Source organism: Micromys minutus, assembly GCF_963924665.1.
Source record: "Micromys minutus genome assembly, chromosome: 3".
Lineage (NCBI taxonomy): Eukaryota > Metazoa > Chordata > Mammalia > Rodentia > Muridae > Micromys > Micromys minutus.
Window position 1 is genome coordinate 33,151,806 of NC_137972.1, and position 27,009 is coordinate 33,178,814.

General features: G+C 37.3%; 1 protein-coding gene across 2 annotated transcripts in view; it reads right to left on the reverse strand.

The window, feature by feature from the left end:
* Nucleotides 1–26,764, reverse strand: part of SETD5 (SET domain containing 5) — a 72,079-nt gene extending 45,315 nt beyond the window's left edge. For both annotated transcript variants that reach the window (XM_080914690.1, XM_080914689.1), the window contains exons 1-2: nt 26,492–26,764; nt 1,287–1,473 (exon numbers count right to left, since the gene is read on the reverse strand). In XM_080914690.1, the coding sequence (XP_080770816.1) occupies nt 1,287–1,357 (71 nt within the window). In that variant the 5' untranslated portion in view covers nt 1,358–1,473; nt 26,492–26,764. The remainder of the gene's footprint in view (nt 1–1,286; nt 1,474–26,491) is intronic.
* Between the last annotated feature and the right edge of the window lie 245 nt (nt 26,765–27,009).

The following is a 27,009-nucleotide window of genomic DNA, read 5'->3' on the forward strand; positions in this document are numbered from 1 at the left end:
AGACTACCCCAGAATATCATATATTACTTCCTAGGGTAGTTTCATGTCTTCCTCTTTAAGGAACACAATAAAAGTCAACAGTAGGTAGCTTTATGAAGAAATATACATGCTCTTTAATAATATCCTCTGTTTTAAGGAAACCACTATAAACAAGGGACGCCATTCAACCCAGAATTCTGGAACAGTCACTTTGCTTTGCTGAAGGGGAAAGAATTCCCAGGGACTGAAAATGGCAAGAGAAACGGGAATTAGAGCAACACCCACCTCACTCAAGAAGTGGCTGTGGGATCAAGAGTCTGAACTGGACCTGAACATATTCAAAACACCAGGATTTTTCCAGCCCAGACCCTAATCCCTGGTACTGCCTGGAATAGACTTGGCTTCTGGGGGTGTGCTGCCCCCTAGGCCCCTTGGGTCTCTTTCGCTGGACTTTCACATCCTGGTGTAGTGCCACTTCGTCTTGAAAGGTAGGGGGCTTCCACTTCCTTTCTGTAAGCAAGGAAGATTGGGTACAAGGGAGGTAAAAGGACAAGAGGGGGGAATCTGTGAGCGGGGGCAATCTTGGACAACTTAAAGAGAAGGGATACAAAAGGCTAAAAAATTTTAAACCGAATAATATATAAAATTGTATAATGAAGGCCTACCTTCATTGTCATTTGGCATTTAAATTCTTCAAAGAACTGAGTCTATTTTAGGGATTGGGCCTTTCGACAAATTCTGAATTCCTAACGCTGCTCTTAGCTGAAAAACAAGTTTGGTACCACTGACTTTGAAGGTCCTCTTTCTAGGCAACAAATATTGTAAAAATAGATGATACAGCTCTCCATGTCTTCTACCCCAGAGTGAGCTGGTTAAGCAAGACTGCCCATATAAAGTTTCAGCCCCTTTACTCTAGAATAATGACAAGTACATAGGAAGAGGCCTTCAAAGAATATCAGTTGGAAAGAAAACCTATCTCTCTTCATCAGAATAATCATTAACTTTTTAGAAGAAGGTGGTAACACCTACTTCATTTCAATCTTTCCCACCCATAAAACAAAGAAAAACGTAACCACTGCTTTGCAACTCTGATTCTATTTACCCAGAAATCCCTTCTTAAAAGCTCCTTTCCTCCCACTTCTAATTCCCTTGTCCCTCCAACTGGGGGTGAGGAGAGGGCAAGCCTAATATTTTCTGAAGTGGGATAGGTTTTAAGAAAATATTACATATAGCTTATGAATTGCCCAGAAGAAATCCATCTTCACACAAACTTATAGCAATCCTACAATCTAGGAAATAGCACTTACTCTGATCCAGCAGCCATATCTGAGTAGGATGTATCTGGTGTGGTGACTCCCAGAGGGATTGCAATGCTCATGACGTCCAAGACAGCAGAGGGTGGGAATCACGGGGTCCAATTAATGGAGACTGACCACTCAAAGAGTGGGGGTGAACTGCAGAGCCTCAGCCAACATGTTACGGACATGAGGAATCCTGCCACAGAAAATGAAAATAACCATTGACCAGAGATTTTTAAAAAAATGTATCTTAAATGCTGTAGGGTGTTTTGTACTGTTAGAATAATACTTTTTGTGTTTGTAGTGTCTCTGCACAGTGTATGCTTGCCAAGTATGTATGATTGAGAGTACTCATGTATGCACATGGAAGCCACAAGAGGATTCTGGCTGTCTTCCTCTATGGCTCCCAAATCTTATTCCCTTGAGACAGAGTCTCTCACTGAATTCAAATCACCATTTTGGCTGGGTTAGCAGGCTGGCCAGTAAGCTTATAGGATTCATGCTCACCAATACTAGTTAGGATCATATGAAGCCACAACCTCCCTTCTTTTTACATGGATGCTAGAGATCTGAACTCGGGTCCTCTGAGTTGTACAAGTGCTACTTCTACAGTGAGCCATCTCTCTAGCTCCATGAATAAAGTTAAAAAAAATTATATCTAAGCATACTATGCATTCTAATTTTACTAATGTTCTACAAAGGAGGTTAGTTAAAAAGTTACACTTATTTTTTAATTTTTATTTTCATTATTTTCTTTTCTGCCAAAGTGAAAACAACAGTCTGACTAGCTCACTAAAAAGCCCATGTTCCTCACTCTAGCTGCCCATCAGTCACACTTTTCCACAAGTCTTAGGATATACCAAATAAAAATTTTAAGATTAAGGTTAGTTATCTTAAGTATCTTAGAACTATCACTCCTTAATAGTTTCACTTAAATTTCTTCCAGGCAATCAATAAGCATAGTTTAATCAACATTCAGTTATTCCTTCTAAAGAAAACATGGTAGAAGATATCAATTAGTTGTTTGATCAAATAGCCATTTCTTACACTCTTACTTGTTTTGTTAAAAAATCTGTGTTTCACTTGCATGCTGTACATTAAATGCATGCAGTACCCAAAGGGGCCAGAAGAGGGCACTGGATCTCCTCTGAAAGGAGTTTTGGACAGTTGTAAGCTAGTATGTGGGTGCTAGGTATTGAACCCAGAGTCCTGTAGATGAACAGCCAGTTTTTATTTTACTGCTGACCATTTCTGCAGCCCCTCTCTGACTTCTTTTAAATAGTCTTAACTAGTATTAGAGATCATGTAATTATCTAAAACCCTAATTGTGCAGCAATATACACTGATCGATATGAATAAAAGCATAAATGAGAGGGGTAGAGAGAGGAAGCTGAGCACGTGTGAGTATAGAGGACATACAGAAATTTGTAACTCCTGCTCAATTTTGTTGTGTCTTAATAATCACTTTAAAAGAATGTATACCTGTGCTTTTTCTCTCTGAAAGATAACAAGAATTCTAAACATTGCATGACATATTTTTTCATAAAAAAAGCAATGAACATACTTTGATTTGGTAGCCATAAGCTGGAATTAGGAAGAAAAAAAAAAAATCAGCGAGTAGCAAATATGAGGGGAAAAGCAGATTAAGGCATTTGGAGGTAAAAAGCAAAATTTGCATGATCTACATTAGTGGTTTCATATTAATGTAAAAAGAACAACTAAAAGATGAAACGGGAAGCATTTTATGTGTTTAGAAATCAATATGATGTCAAAGGCCTAGGTTCTAGTCATTGATTTATTAATTTATAAGACTGCAGAAAGTCAAATAGTATCAGCCAGATGGTGATGTAAGCTTTTGATCCCAGCATACAGGAGGTAGAGGCATGAGGATCTCTTTAGTTCAAGGATAGCCCAGTGTACATGGTAAGTTCCCAAGACAGCCAGAGCTACACAGAGAAACCCTGTCTCTAAAAACCAAAAGAAAAAAGTCAAATAATTATCAATACTATTAAAAAATTGCTAAACAAAATGAAAAGTATATGATACCAACTAAACCAATTTAGGAATTAATAAAGATTTTAAATAGTTACTGATGTGAGACATGTAAATCTCATTTTGATAAATAACACATTAATGTGTCAAAAGAAAACTAATTCTAAATGATCAATTTGTGAAAAATTAAGACCACATAAAGGTATTACTTTTGCACCATTAGTTGAGAAAGGTACCATAGCAATAAAACTGAAATAGCTTTCCGCAGAAACTGGGCCTCTTCCAACAGGGTATGGCAAAATACCTGTTCTCATCCAACTCAGGGTTACACTGTTAAGACTAAAAACTAAAATGCAAATCAAGTCAACTTTCCTATTGACTTGACATAATTTATGATCAATGTGACTGTTCCACTTGCTGTCTATGAACCAACTTGCAAATAAATATCTGTCCCACTCAAGTAGCTAAACAAGAATTTTCAAAGAACACCCAAGAAATTGGGAAAATGACACAAAATCTGAAAGTGGCAATACAAAGACAATACCTACACATAAACCCCAAAAGTATATAGAAGGGCACTCCCTCTAATTTTAGTTAGATAATTTGCAGTAAGTCTATAAGTTGTTTGATCAGGTAACTACCAGAATCTGTCTGATGACCATAATTTAAGACTAGTCAAAATAATTCAAATCATGAGTTCTATGTCAGAAAAGGCCTTAAAATTTATTCAGCATTAATAATTCTTTGTTTGTTATTGCCACCACTAACATAGATATTCATAAAAATAATTATTACACATCTAACCTCCTATCAATCTACAGATACACATACCTAGACCTGATAGATATTTTTTCCCCTTTGATAGTAACTTGAAAAAAGATGTATTACAAGGCAAAGGTGGAAAAGTTACTTCAGGTAGTACCTCCTCTCTCAAGAATGAATAAATTATTTCTATATTGCCTTATGAAATTCTAACATAATAGCCAGGCACACACCCAGTAATCCCAGCATTCAGTAGGCCAAGGCAGAAGGCTCAAGAGGGGCCAGCCTGGACTATATGGTGAGACGTCTCAATGTCATGGTAAGATATTACACCAGCTATCTAGACAGTTGACACACAGCTTTAAGAAACATTAAAAAAAAATAACCTATTAATTTCTCTTCATAAATTCCTTTGCCTTTTTATCAAGTTTTATATAACTGTACTACTGCTACTATTCTGATAAAGACAAATTTAATAGGCCAGCTTGACCATCTTGTCCTAAATCATAATAATGGGGTTTCTTTTTTTAATGTCTGTTTGCTATGGCTGTTTGTCTGAATGTACATCTGCACAACAGAAAAGGGCATCAGCTCCCATGAGGCTATAGTTATAGATAGTTGTGGATGCTGGGAATTAAACTTTAAGACTTTGGTAAGGACAGCCAGGGCACTTAACTGCTGGATTATCTATCTCTCCAGCCCCTATGATAAGACTTCCTAATTCAAATTCTGATAATACAAAATTCTCTTTATATAGTTCCTTCACTGAAAGTGATATGAAATGTAGCTATTTAAATGATAAAGAACCTTTACTAGATTATCTATATATAATCTTTTAGTATAATAGCTTAAGTAAGCTACAATAACTATTAATTTAATACCTGAACTTGGAGATGTGTAAGAACTACATCTAAACAAAAATAGTTTACTCCATTACTTAAATTCTTACCACTAGAACACAAACCATGGCAGGGATTTAAAAAACAACTTCTTTTTTTAACCTACTGTTGTAGTTCCAATGGCCAAATACTATGCCTGGCATATCAAGAGGGATCAAGAAATGTTAGTGAACTCATCATGGTAACCAAGTTCAACATTTACTAAAATTCAAAATACAATAAATAAAAAGGGTCACCCCCCAATTATCTGCCAGTAGCTCTGAAACCCTAGAAAAGACTGAGACGTGGTTTAATATATGAAAAAACATTGACGTACTCAAAAAGTGGAATGCTACAGATTAATTTTGTTTTTATATTGCCTTGTTAATTACCCTACTTCTCATTTAGAATTAAGCTTAACCCTTTAACCTGCATGCCCCATCACACACAAAATAAAGAGGTGGGGGGGGGATGGCTTTGGTTTCCAAGGTGATGAGACACTGCCCTTCTTTTCCCTTCAATCAAAACTGTTTCCCTGGGGATTCTCCATCAACCATTTTCCAAACTCGAACTTTTAGATTTCTTTTTTTTTTTTAAGGAACAATTGGGGCTAGAGAGATGGCTCACAGGTTAAGAGCACTTACTGCTCTTCCAGAGGTCCCGAGTTTAATTCCCAGCAACTACATGGTGGCTCACAACCATTTATAATGAGATCTGATGTGTGTCTTCTGGTGTGTCTGAAGACAATGACAGTGTAACCACATACATGAAATAAATAAATCTTAAAAAAAATTAATATTAAAAAAGAATGCTTGTTGAAAGAAACAATCGATATACCCCAAATGAGACTTAAACCTGTGTACTCCTTGGCTCATCCTCCCAAGTGCTATTCTAGGCACACACTACCACATGTGGCACAGACCTATTTTCACTAAATACCATTTACTCTGGACAAGGACCTAGCAAAACATTAAATTATGACTTTCTTTCCCTTCATTTCACTCCTAATAAAAAGTGGAGGCAAGGGTAAAAAGTTCTACCTGTGGTCAATTCCATCAACTTACTATATCCCCAGAAGGAAAGGAAAATAGGTAGCTTATTAGATTTGGGGGAAAGAGGAGAAAGAAAGGGAAGAGGTTAGGTGATCAGTATTTCTTAAATTCACATTTTCTTCACAAAGTCAAATATAGTACTGACCAAAATAAGCTCTCAATACCCAAAATATTAATAGGTCATAAACACAGAAAGAGAGCTGTTCACATGTCAACCATTAGAGGGCATGCCCTTTACATTTATGTTTCGCGTGTATGTGCATGTTGCTAATTTTTAAAAATCTAAAAAACAAAGTAATCTTTAGGAAAATATTTTCACAAGTATACTCACAATTTTAAAAAGGTTTTAAAGGTAACAGTAAAAGGAAGAAATAAAACAGCCAAGTCTTCAGCAGCAATAAGAGAAAGGATAGAGGCAAAGTAAAAATATGGTTTCACTCTCCCATCAATTAAAAACCCACAGATCTACAGAATACAGATCCACAAAAACAACCCCAGCCTGTCTTCCAATACTGAGTACTCTTTTGAGAGTTACCATTTATATGTAGTTTCTGGACTTTTAAGAGATTTCAGAAGAAATTTATCAGACAGGTGAGGCGGAAGCAGCTGGAAGACAAGAGTCCAATAAACAGTCAATCCAATGAAAGAAACGCACAAGTAAGCTTTAGCAATCCTGTGAAGAGGACTGGCAGGAAGAAGAGTGCCGCTTTAGAAAGAGAACAGGCTTCGTACGCTTCAGACAGTCTTTGTACTGAGGCTGTGGACCTTGGCCACTCTCCCAGAGATGATGCAATCCTGATGAACAAGACCTGCTGCCAGACAAGCGATTGTTAGCAGCCTTTGCAGACAGCAACTCAGCCAAGAAGCAATCTCTGAGCAGCTCCCCATAAGCAACCAGAATGTCAAATTTCTTCAATTTCAGTCTGATAAAATAAAAGGAATATCCCTGCCCTACACACCCCAAGCCCTCTTCTTAGATGCCCTTTGTCTTCTCCTACTTTCCTTTGTGTTTACAGTACCCACCACTCATAATTTCATTTAAAATGAGACACCAAAAATATTTTTACTTTGATAAACAGAATTCTCTAAACATATTAATAAGACCTTTACAGTAAAAATTTATACTTATTTTCCTCAGTTTCCTAACAAATACCTGGGAGACCATAGTCTCTTGCATAAAAACTGCCGTAAAATCTGATACACAATTATGAATTACAAAAATAAAGATAAATACTTAGACTAATCTAGGGCCAGAGAGGTAAATTTTGTATTTCTGAAATTACAAGGAACTCAGTACATAAAACAGTGTCATCTAGTAGAAAAAAAGAAAATCTACTATTGCTTAGGTCAAGATAAAAGTTAAACATGTATCTTTACAATGTTATTTACAATGCTTCCTTTTCTTAGAGGCAGCATGACTTCAGATCTTACTAGAGCTAATGATTATAATCTTCCCTAGATTTGTCATCACAGGCCCAATTTCTTTTTCAGTTTAGATATTGGGTTTTTCATATATAATATTGTTTCTTACCTCATTAAAGACCTTAGGTTAGTGAACTACAACTAGAAGCCTCAAACCAAATTTCTTTTTTTAAAACAACCACCTTTAAACTGGGACAAAACGTAAAACTAGAGTATCTTACACAGATACCTGAAAGCATTATGTTCAACCCTACATTTACATGATTACATAATGAAAATTAACATGTATTGTACAGCTCTGAAAATTCTTCAGTAGGCTAATAAGAGATCGGGAATGTACTCTGGTAGGGTACTTACCTGGCACCAAAGCCCATCCAGACCTAGTTTTGCACAAACTTGGCATGGTGTTACGGGTCTATAATCCTAGGATTTCAGAGGTACAAGTAGAATGACCAGAAGCTCCAGGTTATTCTGGGTTACATATATACATACAGCAAATTGTGGGTAAATGTGGAGTATGTGAGCCCTATCTCAAAAAAAAAAAAAAAAAAAAAAAAAAACAAAAACAACAACAACAAAAAAAAACCTTCAGAAATTTTTCAAAAGGGTTGGGAAAAAATATTAATTTTATGATTTGATCTTTCAGTCTGTTTATCTAAAATGCTGAACATGTAAGTTCAATCTTTTTCTTAAACTAGTTTTTCTTATAACTATACAATTTAAAAGCGGGGATTAAGAGATTGGGACTGGGAGGAGAGAGGGGAGGGGAAAGTAAATAAATTAAAGAAAAATTTTAACAGAATGGGAACTCTGATGAGGTCTTTCAAATTATGTAGTTTCACTCTCCCACCAACTAACAACTCACCAGACCTAAGTAATACTGGATCCACTAACAAACCCAGCCTGTCACTCAACAACTTCTATTTTCTGCTACGCCTATATTTTATACTTCATTTTAAAAAACCAAAATAGTTCAAAATGTAAGTTTTTACCCATACAACCAGCTTTCTGCAGAACTCATGTACCATCTGAATTATATTCTTTTCCATTTTTAGCCAAAACCCAACTATCCCAAGGGAAACAACTAGCAATATCATAACATACTACTTTTTTTTTTAACCTTGGGAGGAAAGGATACTAGGAAAAATACATAAGGAGCTAGAAATTTTGTGATATAGCCCACAATTTAGTTCAATGACTTCAGAAACACTGCATTACACAGATGACTTCTAAAGGTATCAAAATAAAATACTCATTTTCTTTTTTCCTGCTTCAAATTTCTGTGAATCCTGTCTTGGTGCCAATTGGTGTGGTGACTTATATAATGTTTCAAGTAGGTCCAACAGAAAGAATAGTGTTCTGCTCCTGATGACTCTAAGAAATACAGGAAGAAGAATCTGCAGCAGGAAGTTTATGAAGCTTGTAGAATTAGTAAAGAATCTATGAAGAAAGAAGTGCTATCACTATCACTTGGATGTGGCTAAAAATAGCTTTCATATTTCCCAAACTCCCAAAGGGTGTAGGAAGAGGAAAAGTGAAAAACATGGCAGAGAAGTAAACAACTCCACAATAAAACCAAACAAAAAGACCCCAAAAGGTACAAGTTGGGTGTAATGGTAAAAACTTTTAATCTTAGTCCTTAAAAAGTAATCTTTGTGAATTCCAGGTCAACCTGGGCACACAGTGAGACCCAGTCTCAAAACAAAAACCAAGTAATCAAACAGTAAAAGGGAGAGAAGGATAAATACAACATGAGTATTTAAGAATTTTTAAGAGATCTGGTAAAAAGTTTACCTAATTTAAACAATAGTAAGTTGGGCTTAACTCTAAATATAGTGAAAACAGGCAAAACATCCAGGAGTTGTAGAAAAGAGAAACAGATTGGCATAAATTGAAATATGTGACTTAACAATTCAAACCAAGAAAAATTTTCTTTCTCTTCTAACTATTCTTTACTCTTTGGTTTCTTTAATTGAATTTACATCCTCTCCAGGGGATTCTGGAGCTGGTATAAGCCAATGTCTGTAAAGCTATGCTTACTATGAAGCAATTTAAGAACAATTAAAAAGAAATTCCTACTTATAATGGTTATAACAGAGGTCATGATGTATGTTGTAGGAGAGGTAGGGAAATACGTTGGGTAAGTCCATACACCATGAGAACAGATCTAAATAATATGACCTTAAATTATTAAGACTTTAAGAATCAGTATTTTATTCATCCTTTGGCATAAAAGGAGAAAAAAAATGAAAAGATCACTGTTCAGTGCACATCCATTGAGCAAAGGCAGAAGAAATCCTGGAGAGAGCTATGAAAGCCTGTATGAGTTATGGAAAAATAACTTCTCAGATACTGAAAGTGTTAGTTTTGGGATTCAAGAACACATTGACCAGAGTATCAAATATAACCCAACCATTAAGATCTGTGGCCTGGACTTCTATGTGGTGCTGGGTAGGTCAAGTTTCAGCATGGCAGTCAAAAAAGACAGCATTGGGGACAAATACAGAATCAGCAAAGACTAAGTCATGTGCTGGTTCCAGCAGAAGTGTAAGAAGATCATCCTGTGGGCTGGAGAGATGGCACAGTGGTTAAGAGTACTCACCGACTGCTCTTCCAGAGGTCCTGAGTTCAAATCTCAGCAACCATATGGTAGCTTACAACCATCTGTAATGAGATCTGATGCCCTCTTCTGGTGTGTCTGAAGACAGCTACAGTGTACTTATATATAATAAATAAATCTTTAGAAAAAAAAAAAAGATCATCCTGCCTGGCAAATAAATTTTATTCAGATGGTCAATAAAATCTTCTGAGAAAACTGGGGTGGGGGGAGTAAAGAAAAGTGTAAGGCCTCTAATAATCAAATAGAGATCTTGTCCTCAAGGAATTTAGATTCTATATGCAAGACTTCTAAGTCCAGCATGGTGGTACATGCCTTTAATGAAGAGTCAGGAAGTAGAATCAGGTAAAGAACTATGCGTACGAAACCAGTCTTGGCTATATATCAGAGTTCGAAGTCAGTCAAAAGTTAGATAGTAAGACCCCCATCAAATCTCAATGCAGGCCAGCTAGCATTGTACATACAGGGGATGATGGGATTGTCCTGCCTGGCAAATACACCTTATTCAAAAGGCTAATAAAATTTCTTCAGAAAAACGGGGGGAAAAAGGGAAAGAAAAAAGAAACATTCAAACAAACAAACAAACAAACAAACAAACGCAATACTTCAGAGGTTACATTCTACTGTATTCTTACAATCAGAAGATACTTAAGCACTCTTTCTTAACCAGAAATGTACTTTAACAGGCAGGATAATCTCACACTTGCTTATACTTTCCTCCTTTTAACAAATTCAGGCTTTTTTGACTTCCAAACTCCAAAATGTAGACAAATTTACCTTTTCTAGATAGTTATTTATATGTACTATGAAGCATACTTTATAGCTATACTGGCTTAGATAAATTCTTCAACTTCATAAAAGTGTAATTTTAGGACTTGGAAGATGGTTTTTAAAAAAAAAATCTGTGTGAACACATGCTCATATGTGCAATTATGAGTATGCAGGTCAGAGGACAACTGACACCTGAAGTTAACAGTCCTTGTTTTAGGAAGGGTCTCCTGTTCACTGCTGTACAATGCTAGCTGGCCTGCATACTTCCAGTGAGTCGGGTGATTTTCCTGTCTCTCTCTGCCTCTCTTACAGGATGAGATAACAGACCTGAACTGTGTCCAGCTTTGCACGGGTTTATTCAAACTCATTCAGCCCTCATGCTTGTAAGGCAAGTACTTTTAACAACTAAGACATCACCAAGCTTTTATTACTTTATAGACAAAGGGATAATTATAAAAAGATTAATTTACAGGATTGAGTATAGCTGAGTGGTTGGTTGCCTACCATCCAATAAGCTCTGGGTTGTGTGATTAACAATGAAAGGGGGAAAATTTTCACACAAGAAAGTCACACATATTGCAGTAGAGTTCAAAAGAAAATTAAGATTTTAATGTGTAGCTTTTATTTATTAAACTAATTACTTTGGTTAGCAGTATCGATTTAAAAGTGTGTTTATTTACTGGCATTACATTAAACAAGTCCAGAATAAGACTCCCATCTCTTTGGGGGAAATTATATTATGTAGATTTACCTTGAGTTTTGTATTTTGCAGATTTCCCACTTTTCCCTTTATCATTGACAATAAACAGTAACTACTATGAACATAAAAGGTATCTGAAGGTGTGTCTTAGGTACACTGCAGGCTGATTTCAAATTACAATCTACCTGCCTCTATCTCCTGCATGCTAATATAGGCATGTACCAAAACACATGTACCATGAGTTTTATATGGTGGTAGGAATCAAATCTAGGGCTTTGTGCATGGTACACAGGCACTTTACCAACTAAGCTGCATTATCCACCCTGAAGCTGTGCTTGTTTGCTTGCTTCCTTCTCTTTCTCCTCCTCTTCTTCCTTCTTTTCTGAGAACGTTCTCACTATGTTGTTCTGGCTGGGCCAGAACTCAGAGATCCTGCCTCCTCCACCCAAATGCTGGATTTAAGGTATGAAATCATTACCTCACCTGGTCCCTGAAGATGTTTTTTTAAATCTCTAGAAGCCTACAAGAATAAATGGGATTAGCTAGCTAGTGGCTTTGTCTGAGATAAAGGACCTTTAACAGTTCCTTTCACATCATCAAAAATATTTAATTTTAGGCAGCAAATATTTTTACAGAAAACCCTGACATGAAAAACGTTGACATGGATACTTACTTCTGATCTAGTTTCAGTAAACAGTTCACTGCACTTGGAACAAAATGTTTGTCTTAACACTTACTTGAAAATTTAGCTTTAGGGCACTGATAAAATAATACTTTACTACATACCATGTTAACATTTTTTGTAGTTACTTACTGTATCCTGAATCACTTGTTATTTTTCTGGCCATAGCCTAAAACAAGGAGGGAGTTCACTGAATGGAGTTTAACGAAGTATTTTAGAATTTCCAAGGATCAACTATTTTCTTCTTTCATTAAAACACCTTCTATTTTTCAGTATTTCTTCAACAAAATATTTCTAAATGAGTGTTTTGCCACTGGTTTGCAACTGATATAAAGATGACCTTCAGCTCTTAGCTGTCCTGCCATCATCACCTCCCAAGTGTAGGACCTATACCACAACACAGGCACAGTGAGTAAAGACACTTGCTGAAAAGTAGGATGATCAGAGTTTAATTCCCAGAACCCACATAGTGGAAGAGAACCAACTTCAGCCAGTTGTCTTCTGATCTCCACACAGAAGCCCAATTCATATGTACAGAGCACATGCACACATTCATTCACTCAATAACAGTAACAAAAAAGTCCCTGATCCAGTTTTCAATACTTCTCTTATAATCCAACATTAACAACTAAAACCCAGAAAATTCCAGTTTTATGAAGATAAACACACACACACACACACACACACACACACACACCCATAAACTTTGAAAGTGCAAAAATTTGTCAGTGTGATGGTGGTACATGCCTTTGGTATCAAAACTCAGAAGTCAGAGGCAATCAGATACCTGTGAGTTTGAGGTTGGCCTGGTCTAAAGAGAGTTCCAAGACAACCAGGGATACATACCGAGAGCCTGTATCAGACAAACAAAAATGCAAAAATTATTGCTACTGTTTAGAAAAACACTCCAAAATTTTTCCAATTATGGAAAACTAGCAATACTAAATAAGATCCTTTATTTTCTGTTCTTACAGACCACTAGCAATGTATACCCTGGTTAATTACCACTTGCCACCAACAGTAACAAAATTAATATGACTTTTCTATAAGTTTAGGATTTCTAATTTCCAAGATTGCTTTTCAAATTACAAATTCCAACTCTTAGAAGAAACAAACAGACTGGCTGTCCATTTGCTTTAGTACTGATATTCAAACTTTAATTCCTGGATATTTGTTAACTAGCTTGTTTTTCTACCAGCTTTGAAACATAATACATTTTACTTGTGTGATGGTTTGAATATGCTTGGCTCGGGGAGTGGCACTATTAGAAGGTGTGGCTTTGTCAGAGGAAGTGGGTCACTGGGGGGGGGGGGGGCTTGGAAACACTCCTCCTAGCTGCCTAAGATTGCTTAGTCTGTTCCTGGCTTCCTTTGGATGAAAATGTAGAACTATCAGCTCCTCCTGCACCATGCCTGCCTGGATGCTGCCATGCTCCTACCTTGATGATACTGGACTGAACCTCTGAACCTGTAAGCCTGCCCCAATTAAATATTGTCCTTTATAAAACTTGCATCGGTCATGGTGTCTGTTCACAGCAATAAAACCCTAACTAAGACACTAGAGTATACATATACTTGAGTATATTCACTCACAAATTCCTGCTGATCCTGCTTTGACTATCGACTTGCTGGATTCTAAATAAAACAGAAAGGCAAAGAAAAATGTTAAGGGGCTGTGACCATTCCTCATTCTTCTAAATTTCAAATTTAGGGACTCTTTTGTGACTTCCAGACCTGTTACTCTTTCTAAAAAGTTTTTTTTTTTTTTTTTAAAGCTCATCAAGAGATCTGGAGAGATGGCTCAGCAGTTAGGAGCACTGATTGCTCTTCCAGAGGTCCTGAGTTCAATTCTCAGGAACTACATGGTGGCTTACAACCATCTGTAATAGGATCTGATGCCCTCTTCTGGTGTCTCTGAAGAGAGTGACAGTGTACTCACATGCACAAATAAATAAATCTTTAAAAGAAAAAAAAGCTAATTAAGAGAAAATAGAGTGTTAAACAAATAAAACCAACCTGGTTCCAGTGCCAATTAGCAAAGTTATTTGAATTCTTAAAAACAAAAACTGAATTTACAAATCATTTCTTTGCTCGAACACTAACTGCTTCATAGGTGGGCTTCATAACAGTTTGTTACCCTTTTCAGACCAAAAAATTAGCTGAGTGTGGTATATTTGCTCTCTTAAGAAACAAATTCTAGGGTACCTGTAGTTCTAAAACTATTTTAAGAAGTTTTAGATAATAACCAGATCAAGACCATAAAACATTTTCTCAAATAAAGAAATCATAATATGATCTAAATTATCCAGAAGCTCAAGTTTTGCTTTATATACCCTTTTCTGAACCTCAACTAGCCTGGAATAAAGGAGGCTCAAAAGTGACTTTTACTGTATAGGGATTCAGAAGCATTGTCTTCCACTGCCAAGGAAATAAGAATTTCTAATTACTATAAGGGATAACTCTTAATAACTTCCCATTCATTTCCTTTCTGACAAAGCAGCTAGAAGGAAAAGTCAAAATGTATCCAAACAACAAATGAAAGGGCAGATTCTGTCAGTACAATCAAAGGTTCCAGAAATCAGGAGAATGATACGGAATAATGAAAAGATCTTGAAACCAACACATTTTATATAACATATATTATTTAGCTGTGTGGTCATTCTAATTAAATCTGCTTATAATCCACCTCAGTACATGGTTCTAAGAATTTAGCACCTTACAAATTTTGATATACAGTTTTCCAAAACAAAAAGGAATATAATAGGGACTTAGATGAAAACAAACAAGGAACTCCTTTTCTTCTTCTAAGGCAACCATTTCAAGTGAAGGTGAGGAACGAACACAGTTTTGTTCCATGTCACTAATGAGGCTAATGCTTGAGTAATATGCAGGCATATTTAAGTACCAGGTCAGTTTTCCTTGGTAAGTCTTCAGTATTTAGCATAGATCTGGTATTTATGAGATGCTTCACCAAAAATTCAGCCAACTCAAAGATCTAGTATATACTGAATATATTATTAACAATGAACAAATTTACTTCCTCAATCTTCTAGCCAAGGTTCCAAACTTTGTAAACTTCTTCAATATTTTCAAATTTGTGATATATCTAACTTTGGTCTATAAAGGAAGTTCTAGGGCAGCCAAGACTACATCCTGTCAATACAAAATCCCTAATCTATCTATATTCTTTTATTGAACCACTACATTTTGTTGTTGACTGGAAATATGTGACGGTTAGTCAGGAGAGATGAACTTGGCTCATAGTACATACAGTAAACAACAGGGAGAAACCAAAACATCTGGTTCTGTTTGGGGTTTTGTTTGTTTTAACTTTGAGATTGGACCTTATTCTGAAGCCTGGGCTGGCTTCCAACTCTAAATAGTCTTCCTGTCTCACCCACACCAACAAGTATTCAGATAACAGGTATACTCGCTGGTTCTACTACTGTAGTCTGATTGACCAGGTCCTGCTATGGCCAACTATATAAGTACTTTAAATTTAAAATGTTTTATGAAGATTTTTAAATAGGCACAAAACTAAAATAATTTTAGTCCACCTAAATATTATCCAGTTCTAACAAACCCTACAACTAATTTTCATTCCAAAGCAAATCTCAGATAATCTACCATTTCATAAAGTATATTTCAAAGTGCCCATGTGAAAACACACACATACATGCACGCACGCACACTGTCTTCAGACACACCAGAAGAGGGCATCAAATCCCATTATAGATGGTTGTGAGCTACCATGTGGTTGCTGGGACTTGAACTCAGAATCTCTGGAAGATTGTGCCATCTCTCCGGCCAGAAGAGGGATTCCCCTGGAATCAGATCTCCTAGAACTGGTATTATAGAAGATTGTGAGCTACCTTTTGGATGCTGAGACCCCAACCCAGGTCCTCTATAAAAGCAGCAAGTGCTTTTAACTGCTGAGCCATTTCTTCAGTCCCATTATGGTCCTTATCTTAACCAAGTGAATTTGAATAGGGTCTGCTGGGAGAATCTAGGCCGTGGGGGGTGCTAGACACACATTCTACCATTGAACTACACCCTCAATCCCCAAACAGCCCATTATTGTTGACGCTGTTGTTTCAAGGCAGGGTCTCACTGCAGTAGCCTGGAACTCACCAGTAGACCAGGTGCCTTGAACTCAAGAGTGCTGAGTGCCTCTGCCTTCAAGAGCTATGATTAGGCTTTTACCACCATGCCCCACCCTAAATAGGGTATTTTACACTAACAATAAAATCCAAGGAAATACAGTTTTCCTATTCTTCTGTATTTAGAATTTTCATAATAAAGATTTAAAATTTAATCTAATCTCTAGCTACTTCTCACCAAAAGAAAAATACATTCAAAAATTGCTTACAGAGAAGAATAAGAGATATACAGACAAATTCTAAAACAGAATCAGAACTCTACAAAGAAAAACTGGTTTGCTATGTAGAGACTAAGGGGTTCCTCCACAGTTGATAGTCTGTTCTAGGGAAATGACGATGTAGCATGGTCCCTACCCATAAAAGATTAAGAAAAATTATTTTGGGTTTAGAGTAGTGATAGAACACTTGCCCCCCCCCCCATTATTCTCAAAAAAAAAAAAAAAAAAAAAAAAAAAAAGGAAAGAAAAAAGAAAGAAAGAAAGAAAGAAAGAAAGAAAGAAAAAAAAAAAAAAAAGATAATCAGCTGAGGTGCTGGAAAGGACCAGAGTTCAATTCCTAGAATTCACATGGTAGCTTACCATCTGTAAATTCAATACTAAAGAATCTGACACCTTTGTCTGGCCTCTACAGGTTATCATACATAATCAGGATGAACAAACATAGATGCAGACAAAACACCCATAATTAGAAAATAGTAATTTTAAAAAATTAGTTGAATCCTTTACACAATTATCTGCAACAGAAATGCATTACTATTGTTACACATTTAGGCAAAACTAACTCATTCCACCAAAAAATTACTTTCACTTCTCTTGTTTAGCATATTGCCACTTTGTATAAGATTTATTTAATTCTATGCATATGAATGTGGTTCAGCTCCCCTTAAGCTTGAGTGTGCTGGGAACCAAACTTGGATCCTCTACACAGTGGTTCTCAACATGTGGGTTGTGACCCTTTCAGGTCACCCAAGACCATCAGAAAACACTGATATTTACGATTCCTAACACTAGCAAAATTACAGTTATCAAGTAGCAATAGAAATAATCTTATGGTTTGAGGGGGACCACATAAGGAACTGTACCAAAGAGTCACAGCATTAGGACCCTACCACAGAGAACCACTACTGGAGGAGATCAGGAAGTACTCTTAACCCTGAGCTGTCCAGCTCTCACACTGGTATTTTATAAAGTAGGATATGCCTACTTCTTGTTGCTTTGTATACTATGCAAATTTCCAGTCATTCTTTTTCATACTAACAGTTCATAATACACTATAAGATGGAAGTTACACCAACCCAGAGCCATATTTCTCAAAAAAGGCTAGACTATTCAAACCATGAACTGATCAAGACTAGCAATACTGTAAAGCCTAATGATCTAAGCATCAATTAAGCCCAAGATCCCAAAGTAAAAGCACCTTGGAGTTAGCTTTCTTATTTACTTGTATAGCAGCACTAACTTCTGAGCAATATACATGATGTTAGTAATGTTTTGATTCTTTGGTACTTTTGCTTATTTACTGTACAGTCAATAAAGTGATTGTTTAACCTGTGAAGATTTTGTTTTAAAGACTTTTAAACATAAACACTCTTTCAATAAAAGTAGCCCAAACACAAACATCCTAACAATTGTATATATTTTTAGCTTCATCTTAAAATGTTCTTTGACATAACCAACCTGTCCTTGTTTTGTGCTTTGCTGGGTTATGAATTTAAGTTCTATTTGGTATAAATAAAAGTAAACTTGTCTACAAAGAACTATTTTAAAAGAGACTTCAATTTTAGACTTGCTCCTACATTTTTTCCAGATCTGTTCTTTAAATAAAAAAAAAAAAAAAATCTAGCTAACATTTCCCAGGCTGTGGGTATAGAAACACGCCTATTTCCATGGCTGTAGTAGTTTGTGCCACAGGATTGAGAAAATAAAATTTACTCAATAAAATACAGCAATTTAATGTTACACTCACCCTGTAGTCAATCTCACTGCCTCAAAAATCTATCTTTGTTCTGTGTTAGGTGGTTAAATGCTTGTCTTCGAAATAAAATTTAAACTGTTGTTTTAAGTATCCTTCTGGTCTCATCAATATAGCACTTGACAATTCATGCAAGGTCCTGGGTTCAAGTCTTAAAAACAAACAAAAAAAAAAGGCACTGTTTTGATTCTATCGCAAATGTCACAATAACCATTTATTTTTAAAATAAATATAACTATTCCCCTCTTAAAAACAAGTTTCAACAGTCCATACTAAAAACTTTTAAAAAGTAACAAATAAATGCAGAGGAAAACTAATTGCTAATTTATCCTTCTTTTTCATAAGTAAAACCTTGCTTGGATACCAAGACTGTTCATTTGATTGTTAACTGTAGATCACATCACATTCCTTCTTAGAAGCCATGAAGGCACAAAACAAAGCTATGGTTGGTGATAGAAAATAGAATTTTTCAGTATGTGATAAAAATCAGAACAAGACAAGAATAAAAAAATTTTTTTAAAAAGCTATGTACCCTAGAAGAGAAAACAACTTTCTAATAATACAAATCAACAACAAATGTAAATATAAAATAATGAAATCCCTGTGGACTGACACTAGCACAATCCTAGAAAATTCTAACCAGATCATAATGTCTAAGAACTACAAGGTTTCCACTCATACAATAACAGCAGAACACATGTACCGTATGAATTATTGGGGGTCCAAGTCTCCACATTTCAGGGGTGAAGAGGGAGAAAATCTGAGCACCAGAATACATAAAAATGATAAAAATTAAAATTTGCACTGAGTAGTGTTGAGAAAGGTTTACAAGAACTCAGGCATAAAACTTATATTCAAACAGATATTTAATAATTATGTTGGAAAGGTCAACATATATATAGAGGTTTAACGTTAAAGATCTTAATTCTAGATACAGATCTAAGCTGCATACACTGGTAATCTCTAATATAAACTGCAAATACAGAATGGATTTCACCTTATGATATAGTGGCATCTGGTAGTGATAATAACTATAAACAGGCAATGAAATTACATGCTTTAAAAACCTTTCTGGAAGCTAAGAATCTGAAACAGTGCACCAAGAGTGAAGGACATCAAAGTTATTTATCACTATATTTTAAAATACTAGCTTTAGAACATATAAACAAATCCACAGCCTATCATAATATATAAACTACAGTAGCCCATTCAACCCCCCTCCCTTTGTCCTAGTTTCGTTTTTTTACTGGGAAAAGGCATAGTGGGATAATAATAGCAGGAAGTAAGGTGGAGCCTCTGCACAGCAAGATGAGGTGCTGTGTGTGCTTCACCTCCAAGGCTGGCCCTCGGCTGCCTCGGTCTTACAAAGATGAAATTAGCTATCTGGGAAGCCACAAGTTATAAATATTTCTGCAATCAAGATGTAGTCTCCTACTATCTCACTTGTCAGGATGTATTAGATCTCTAGTTTGATTCAGTCAACAGAAGCAATAAAAGCTACATTTTAGAGATTTCTAATATTTTGCTAACACTAGCAATAGATATTTGGTAGAGAGGCTGAGGCTAAAAGAACTAGCTTCCTTTTAGTCCCCACAAATTTATGGGAATAATCCATGGTAACAGGCAGTAAAAAAAAAAGAAAAGACCATCTAAATTTCTATACTAATGTAGAATATACCTCATTAGAGTTCATTTAACGTTGTTGCTATTTTGCTAATGAGAAACTTTTCCAAGCAGTGATAGTAACACTAATTTCCTTTCTTGTTTGGGTTCGTGTCCATGGGTATGCATATTCCAGTCAGAAGACAACCTCATTTCACTTTTCAGGCCTTCTATCTTCACACTCTTAGACAGGGTCTCTTACTGGCCTAAACTGGCCAAATAGGCCAGGCTGACTGATGAGTAAGCCCTAGAGACATGGTGTCTCTGCCTGCCAAGGGCTGGGATTACAAGCATGCATTACCCATCACAAACAATTTTATGTGGGCTTGGGAGACTGAACTCAAGTACTCTTTTTACAAATACCTGACCAACTGAGCCTTCTACCAACTCTTAATTTTCTTTTTTTCAGATCAAAATATTCTGTGTATTCTAACTGCCAAGACCACTATACTTAAAATAAAATGTTACATGGGCAACATGCTGTACTTCTTTTTATAAGATATGATGCAAAAACACAACAACACTTGATTAATATACATTACATACAGCATTCTAGTTATTTTAGTTTGTAACAATGTCTTCTTTGCTAATCCATTAAAAAGAAATCAGTATTCTAGTTCTCTATCGAATTCAGGCAACAGATGTGCTCTTGGAAAAACAGTTCAAGGATTTCTAAAAATTAAATTCTCTTAAAACAAAACATTCGTGGAAATGAACTGTCATATACTACTTTATAAGGAAAAATCTCTTGTAATCTAAATAACTACTGTCTAATTTGTGAATGCAATTTTTAAAAAGAACTAGCATACACGTAACATTTGACATTTACTTTAAAAGTAGCTGAAAAGATTCAGGACAGACTCTTTATAATATTTTAACGACACCTGCAACAGAAACCTAATTTTGGCAGTATCTCTCATGGTTTTGTCTGTAAGAGATACAACTTACACAGGATGGAGATAGGATGGAGCCTAAACTAAAAGATGGGGACAAGTAGTAATCTCCAAAGCCTATCAGATTCTGCAGGAAGTTGGATAAAGACTGAAACAATAAGGTAGCTCTCCTTTTGTGTGTATGTGGGGGGGGGGGGTTGGGGGAGTTTTCTGTTTGTTTTTTGATACAAGAGTCTTATTCTATAGCTTGGCTAGCATCAATCTTTGACTCCATTTCCTGAGTACAGAACATACAGATAGGAGCTAAAGGCAGTTATAAAAATCCCTTTCAGTACAAATTTTACATGATCATGACCAAACATGTAAATGTTGGACTGTGTTTTTTTTTCCTTTCTAAAATAAAACCAAAGTTACAATATGCAACCATTGCACAAAGGAAAACAGTACACCTTGTCAAATCTAAACCCAACTAAACATACTGAATATACCGAGATACAAATTTAATTCACACAGAATAGGTCATTCCAATCTTTAGTAAAATCTGGCTAGCAGATCCTCAAGATCAGGTCCATTAAGGAGGCAACTTACATGTAGGATAGGGAACATGGAACTCACTTCTAATCCATACAAGCTTTAGGATATCCCCTCTCCCCTCGGAAGATAGAATATATTCTTTTAGATTTCTAGTATGTGTGAAAATTGAGCTTAAAAGTACATGCTTGGCATAAATTCAAGAACTAAAAACAGTTTCTTTAATTGTAAACCAAAGTGAATAATCTCCTGGGGGGGGGTCTCCTCTCGCCTTTCCTACCTCCGGCCCCTCCCCCACCAACACTGCTTCCCTGCTGTGCAAAGAGCCCTTTGTCCTGCCCCGCACTTATCTAGCTGTTTGGCCATATTGACAGGCCTACTGGAGGCATAATAAGGGAGTCAGCCTGACATAAGCAGCTGGCGATTTCAAACAAAAATCTTCCTTTTCTACTCACACCAAATCCTGCTGCAGAGAGAGGTCTGTGGGCTCCTCCCATACTTCCACCTAGTTCTCAAATAGAGCAGCAAGGAAACAGCATTTCCCCATAATTCTGTAGTATAAATAAAAAGCTTGATTCCCTAGCCAGAATTCTTATAGCCACTAATTTTGTTGTTGTTGTTGTTTTGTATTGTAATTCCTAACATTAAGGCTAAAAGGTTTCCTCATCTTTGGGTGTATACATGTATGATTATTACTTCAATGTACTATGGAAACTCTGGGAAGTCTCATACTACAAGACAGAAAGGAAATGGAAGTAGCAGACAACAGACACACACACATACACATCAAACAAAACTGACCAATATACTCTTAGGGTTTTGAAAATACCAAGGATTTAAAAAAGCCAAAAATATTTATTTTTCTGACATTATATCAAAGACACTTTATGGAAATTTACATTAAGGCATTTCCCTAGATACTTTGCAAAAGAAAAAAAAAGGAAACAGTAAGGGAAGGAAAGGATTTGAGAATCCTTACTCATAAGAAAACTATACAGACTGTACTTAGTTTCACTGTCTCTTTAGTGTACCTCACAGCTTCCTTCTTCAAGTTCTGTGTCAGAACTCATCCAAGGGATGCTTTTTAAGAGAATCAACTCTCAGTTACTGGCATCTCTACCCAGTTTATAACTTAATATATAAACTAGGACAATTTCACTAAGGTTACATGATTTATCAAAGAATATATAAATAAGTAAAAGAAAGGGTATTCCCTCTACCTTTTGCAACTTCCCTGAAGTCCAGCCACTAGAGAAACTAATCAAAATTCCAAGTGAAGGTCATGCCATTTACTAGATGTGTTAGAATCTCTGGGGTCCAGAGTACCACCCATCTCTCATAGGTACATTACTCTTCTTTTCTAAGTACCTGAAAGAACACTTTAAATCAAATTATAAATGACTACTCACTGAACTATTATACACACATTTTCCAGTCTAAGTTTACCACTAGTCAGGCCTCCTAATTTCAAATTAAACTGACAAATCACGAGAGTTTAGCTAAAAGTTGTAATAAAAATTTATTTTACTTATGATCTAATATATCTTAGATATGTACTCAATAATTACTGACTGCTATTGCCTTACACACCTTTGTCAAAAGGGTCAGAATAATTTCATAAAGTACGCAGGCTCCTAGATCAAAAGATGTAGACATTTTTAAGTGTGCCAGTTCAAGAAATCCTTCTAAGAAAAAAGCCTCTTGATTTTCCAGAAATTACTGTGAGACCACAATAAGCTCCCAAAAATAACAAAACAAACAAACCAGGAAATAAAAGTGGTAGTCATTATTCCCCAAGGAAACTTGTATATTATAATTTAGTTCAAAACACTTGCACCTTAATATTTCAGTCAATATGAGTGGAATCATACCAATGGGATGCAGAACCTTATCCAAGCAAGAATATTATTACAACCATCTAAATCAATCACTAAAAGTTTTGTTTTATGAACTTGTTTTTAGCACTGGAAAAACAATATGAATCATATTTATGAATGCAAAATAACCTCTATTCTTTCTTCATTCTTTGCTACAAATGCTAGAGCCATTGCTACAAATTTATGTTTATGAGGTCTAAATACATTTGTACAAAATTGAACAAACAGAATCCCGAAGGAAAAGGTATTATTAGTTGCAGTAATAATCTTAAGGAGGAAAAAAAAAACCCTCAATTTTATGTGTTGTACATGCCTGGGTGATGGTTCAGTTTCAAATATTACCTGCCAGACAAACTACTTAAAAAGGCTTAATAAAAGATCATCCTGGTTCTGTTCAGTTAGGGGTAGGTTGGGTGTAGGGGTGGTGGTAATCAAAGCTTAGAACAGATTCTTGCTGTCTTCTTTGTATCTTGAACTAAACATTCAGTTTCTGAATATTCCTTCTGTGTTTCTGATGGATTACTGCCAAAACACATCTTTGTTCTGTGGAAAGTCTATAATCCAACACATACACGATTAATCCAATTTATAGGTCAAATATCAGTGAGTATATCTAATCTGGAGAGGTCTACAGATTAATTTAGAAATTAAGAACAAGCATTAATTCAAAAGCAGCTCTTTTTAGTTTAGGCATCCAATTATAGTAAGATGTTTAGCAGAACATCTATTTATTCACTAAGGTAAATATGGCCTAATAAGGAGAGACAAATACAAATCTGATATGACCCAAACAATTAAAAGATGGAGAAAAACATGTCAGTTGCTTTGGAAAAACAAAACAAAGATCCTTCTTACCCGACTCTTGTTCTCAGAAAAATATACATTACTACTTTAGTCTTTTTAAGGGGTTAACAAGATAAAAAAAAAAAAAAACTAATGAACATTAAGGCCCATGAAGGGTAAAACCTCAAATAATAACAAAAAACTGCCTACCTCCCCAAACAAAAAACCCCAAGTCTTTAACTTTAATCCAGTTTTCAGATGCTGATATCCAAAAATGGATAGTTATGAATTGCTAATTCTGGTCTCTTCACCAGCAAAAAGCAAACCAGCTCAGCAGTGCAATTTCCCAGGAAAGCAAGCAAGGTTTCTTTCCAGTCCTGAGCAGCCATCACTAAGTGCAGTTCCCTGCAGCCAACAGCATTAATGGACGCTGCACTGCTGTCCTTCCCTGGAGACAGCAGCCAGCACTACTCAAGCTTCTCACGTAGCAACCAGAGCTCTAGAGCCAGCAGCTGCCGCCGCCTTGTATACTCACTCCTATGATCCAACACAGAAGCAACCTTTTCTTTACCCCACCCCCACTTCTTAACACACTTTTTTGGGGGGTGGGGGGGGAGTGCTCCAAGCTGAAAGGATTGGAATTATGCTTTTAGGAAGAAACAATCTTAAGGTCACTGTTTTAAATTGAGATGTTTAATTAGAAAATCAACATATACCAAATTCTAAGTATTCATTTTAATTAGGCCAGCAATTTGGGAGTAAGCATTAAGTTTTAGTTTTTAAAAGGCCAATTTTCCAAACACTCAGCAATCAAATTTAAATTTACAGACTTACAGCTAGAAACAAGAGCCTTGGGTTGTGTCCTACCAAAGAACATAATTCAATATTCTACACATGACAATCTGAATAACCTTAAAGCCTCTAATCCCATAACAGGCCACAAATTTTGGCCAGAGAACTAATGATCTTCCCGAGAAAACTGGAAGAAATCCAAGGAAAAGAAATTCCTGTGTCCTCCAAGCTCAGAAATCTCTAATTATGTCAGTATTTTCTGCTTTAGTCCTAGGTTAGATTGCACACATCTAAAATTACCTCTTATAGTTTTCCTCCTAGCGACCTAAACCATTATTAATATAAAATTAACCATCAAAACACTTTCTTCTCAATATGCTACACACAAACCTCCTCCTGGAACCTCCTCCATCTGGATCCTCCCCAATCAAAATATAGGTATTTAACATATACCCAAGGAAGTAATGTAAACATGACCTTGGTCACAAATATGTCATCTAAAAACAATTTACTCAAGGTATGTTGAAAATTAGAGAACCTGAATCTTTTTAAGTATTCTGAGCACAGGAACAATTGGCAAAAGGAATTCAAGTATAGACAAAACCCAGAGCCCAGAGCTCTGAGCAAGAAATGAGTTGCTGGTGAGCACGTTACACAAGTAACATGAGAAAGCAGAAAATGCAGGTCATACACGCACCCCTGACCCAGACCAGTAGGGCGGGCTGCATGCAGCATCAGTATATAGGAGAAAGATCCCTTATTCCTAAAATAAAAAGGCAAAGGCGTCCTATAGAATAAATTAGCATAGAAGGGGCTTTCCCAGGAGTTGAAACTTTCCTTCAGAGCGATTCACCTACTAAAACCAGGGCTTTTGGCCACCACCATTCACCTAGGATTTTGGCTAGAACGCATAGGGAAAGAGGACTCGTAAGGGGCACATACACCACCCCCCTTCTTTAAAGTCGTTCTCAAAAGATCGCTCTCCACGCCCTAGGCAGGGAAAACGACAAAATCTGGCTCAATTCCAGGACAGAACCCTACAAATTCAACAGGGATATCGGAAGGATACTAGGGCATACGCCACAGGGAGTCCAAGAATGTGAGGTGGGGGTGGCGAAGGTAATGTCTTTGGTGTGGGAAAAGCAGCAGCCATCTGATAGGGACTGGAAAACCACAGGGAAAGCGTTCAGGAAGATTATGGAGGGGAGGACTGGGCCCCCACGAGCGATCAGAGTTGTCACAAGGCCGCAAGAACAGGAGTGGAGGTGGGGGCTCAGGGACAGGAAAAAAAAGTATGTGTATTTTGAGAGCAGGGTTGAGAGGCCTCTCCTGAAAAGGGTATAAACGTGTAGTAGGCAGTACTCAGAAAAAAAAAGGGGGGGGGGGGAGACCAGAGTAGGGGGAGGGGAAGAGTCCTGACCCAGGGAAGACATTAGAAAGGTAGTGGGGTCGATTAGATCAAGGGGAGTCTTTCTCTATGGGCAAGAGGGGTGCAATGGTGTGTAAAGGTAGCCTATAAGATGAAAAGGGCAAGCATCTTCCTGCTACCAGCCTGGGGAGGCCCAGGCCCACGACCCCGAGGAGAGAGAACGCAGAGAGGACTGAGGTGACCCTTCTTCCCCCGGGGCCCGGTCGTGTGGTTCGGTGTCTCTTTTCTGTTGGACCCTTACCTTGACCCAGGCGCTGCCGGGGCCTGGGCCCGGGCTGCGGCGCACGGCACTCCCGGGAGGCAGCGAGACTCGAGTTAGGCCCAACGCGGCGCCACGGCGTTTCCTGGCCGGGAATGGCCCGTACCCGTGAGGTGGGGGTGGGGGGCAGAAAAGGCGGAGCAAGCCCAAGGCGGGGAGGGGGAGGGCCAGGGGCGGAGGGGGGCCGGCACTACTGTGTTGGCGGACTGGCGAGACTAGGGCTGCGTGAGTCTCTGAGCGCAGGCGGGCGGCGGCCGCCCCTCCCCCGGCGGCAGCAGCGGCGGCAGCGGCGGCTGCTCACTCAGCCCGCTGCCCGAGCGGAAACGCCACTGACCGCACGGGGATTCCCAGTGCCGGCGCCAGGGGCACGCGGGACACGCCCCCTCCCGCCGCGCCATTGGCCTCTCCGCCCACCGCCCCATACTTATTGGCCAGCTTGCCGCCAATCAGAGGAGGCTGCCGGGGCCGCCTAAAGAAGAGGCTGTGCTCTGGGGCTCCGG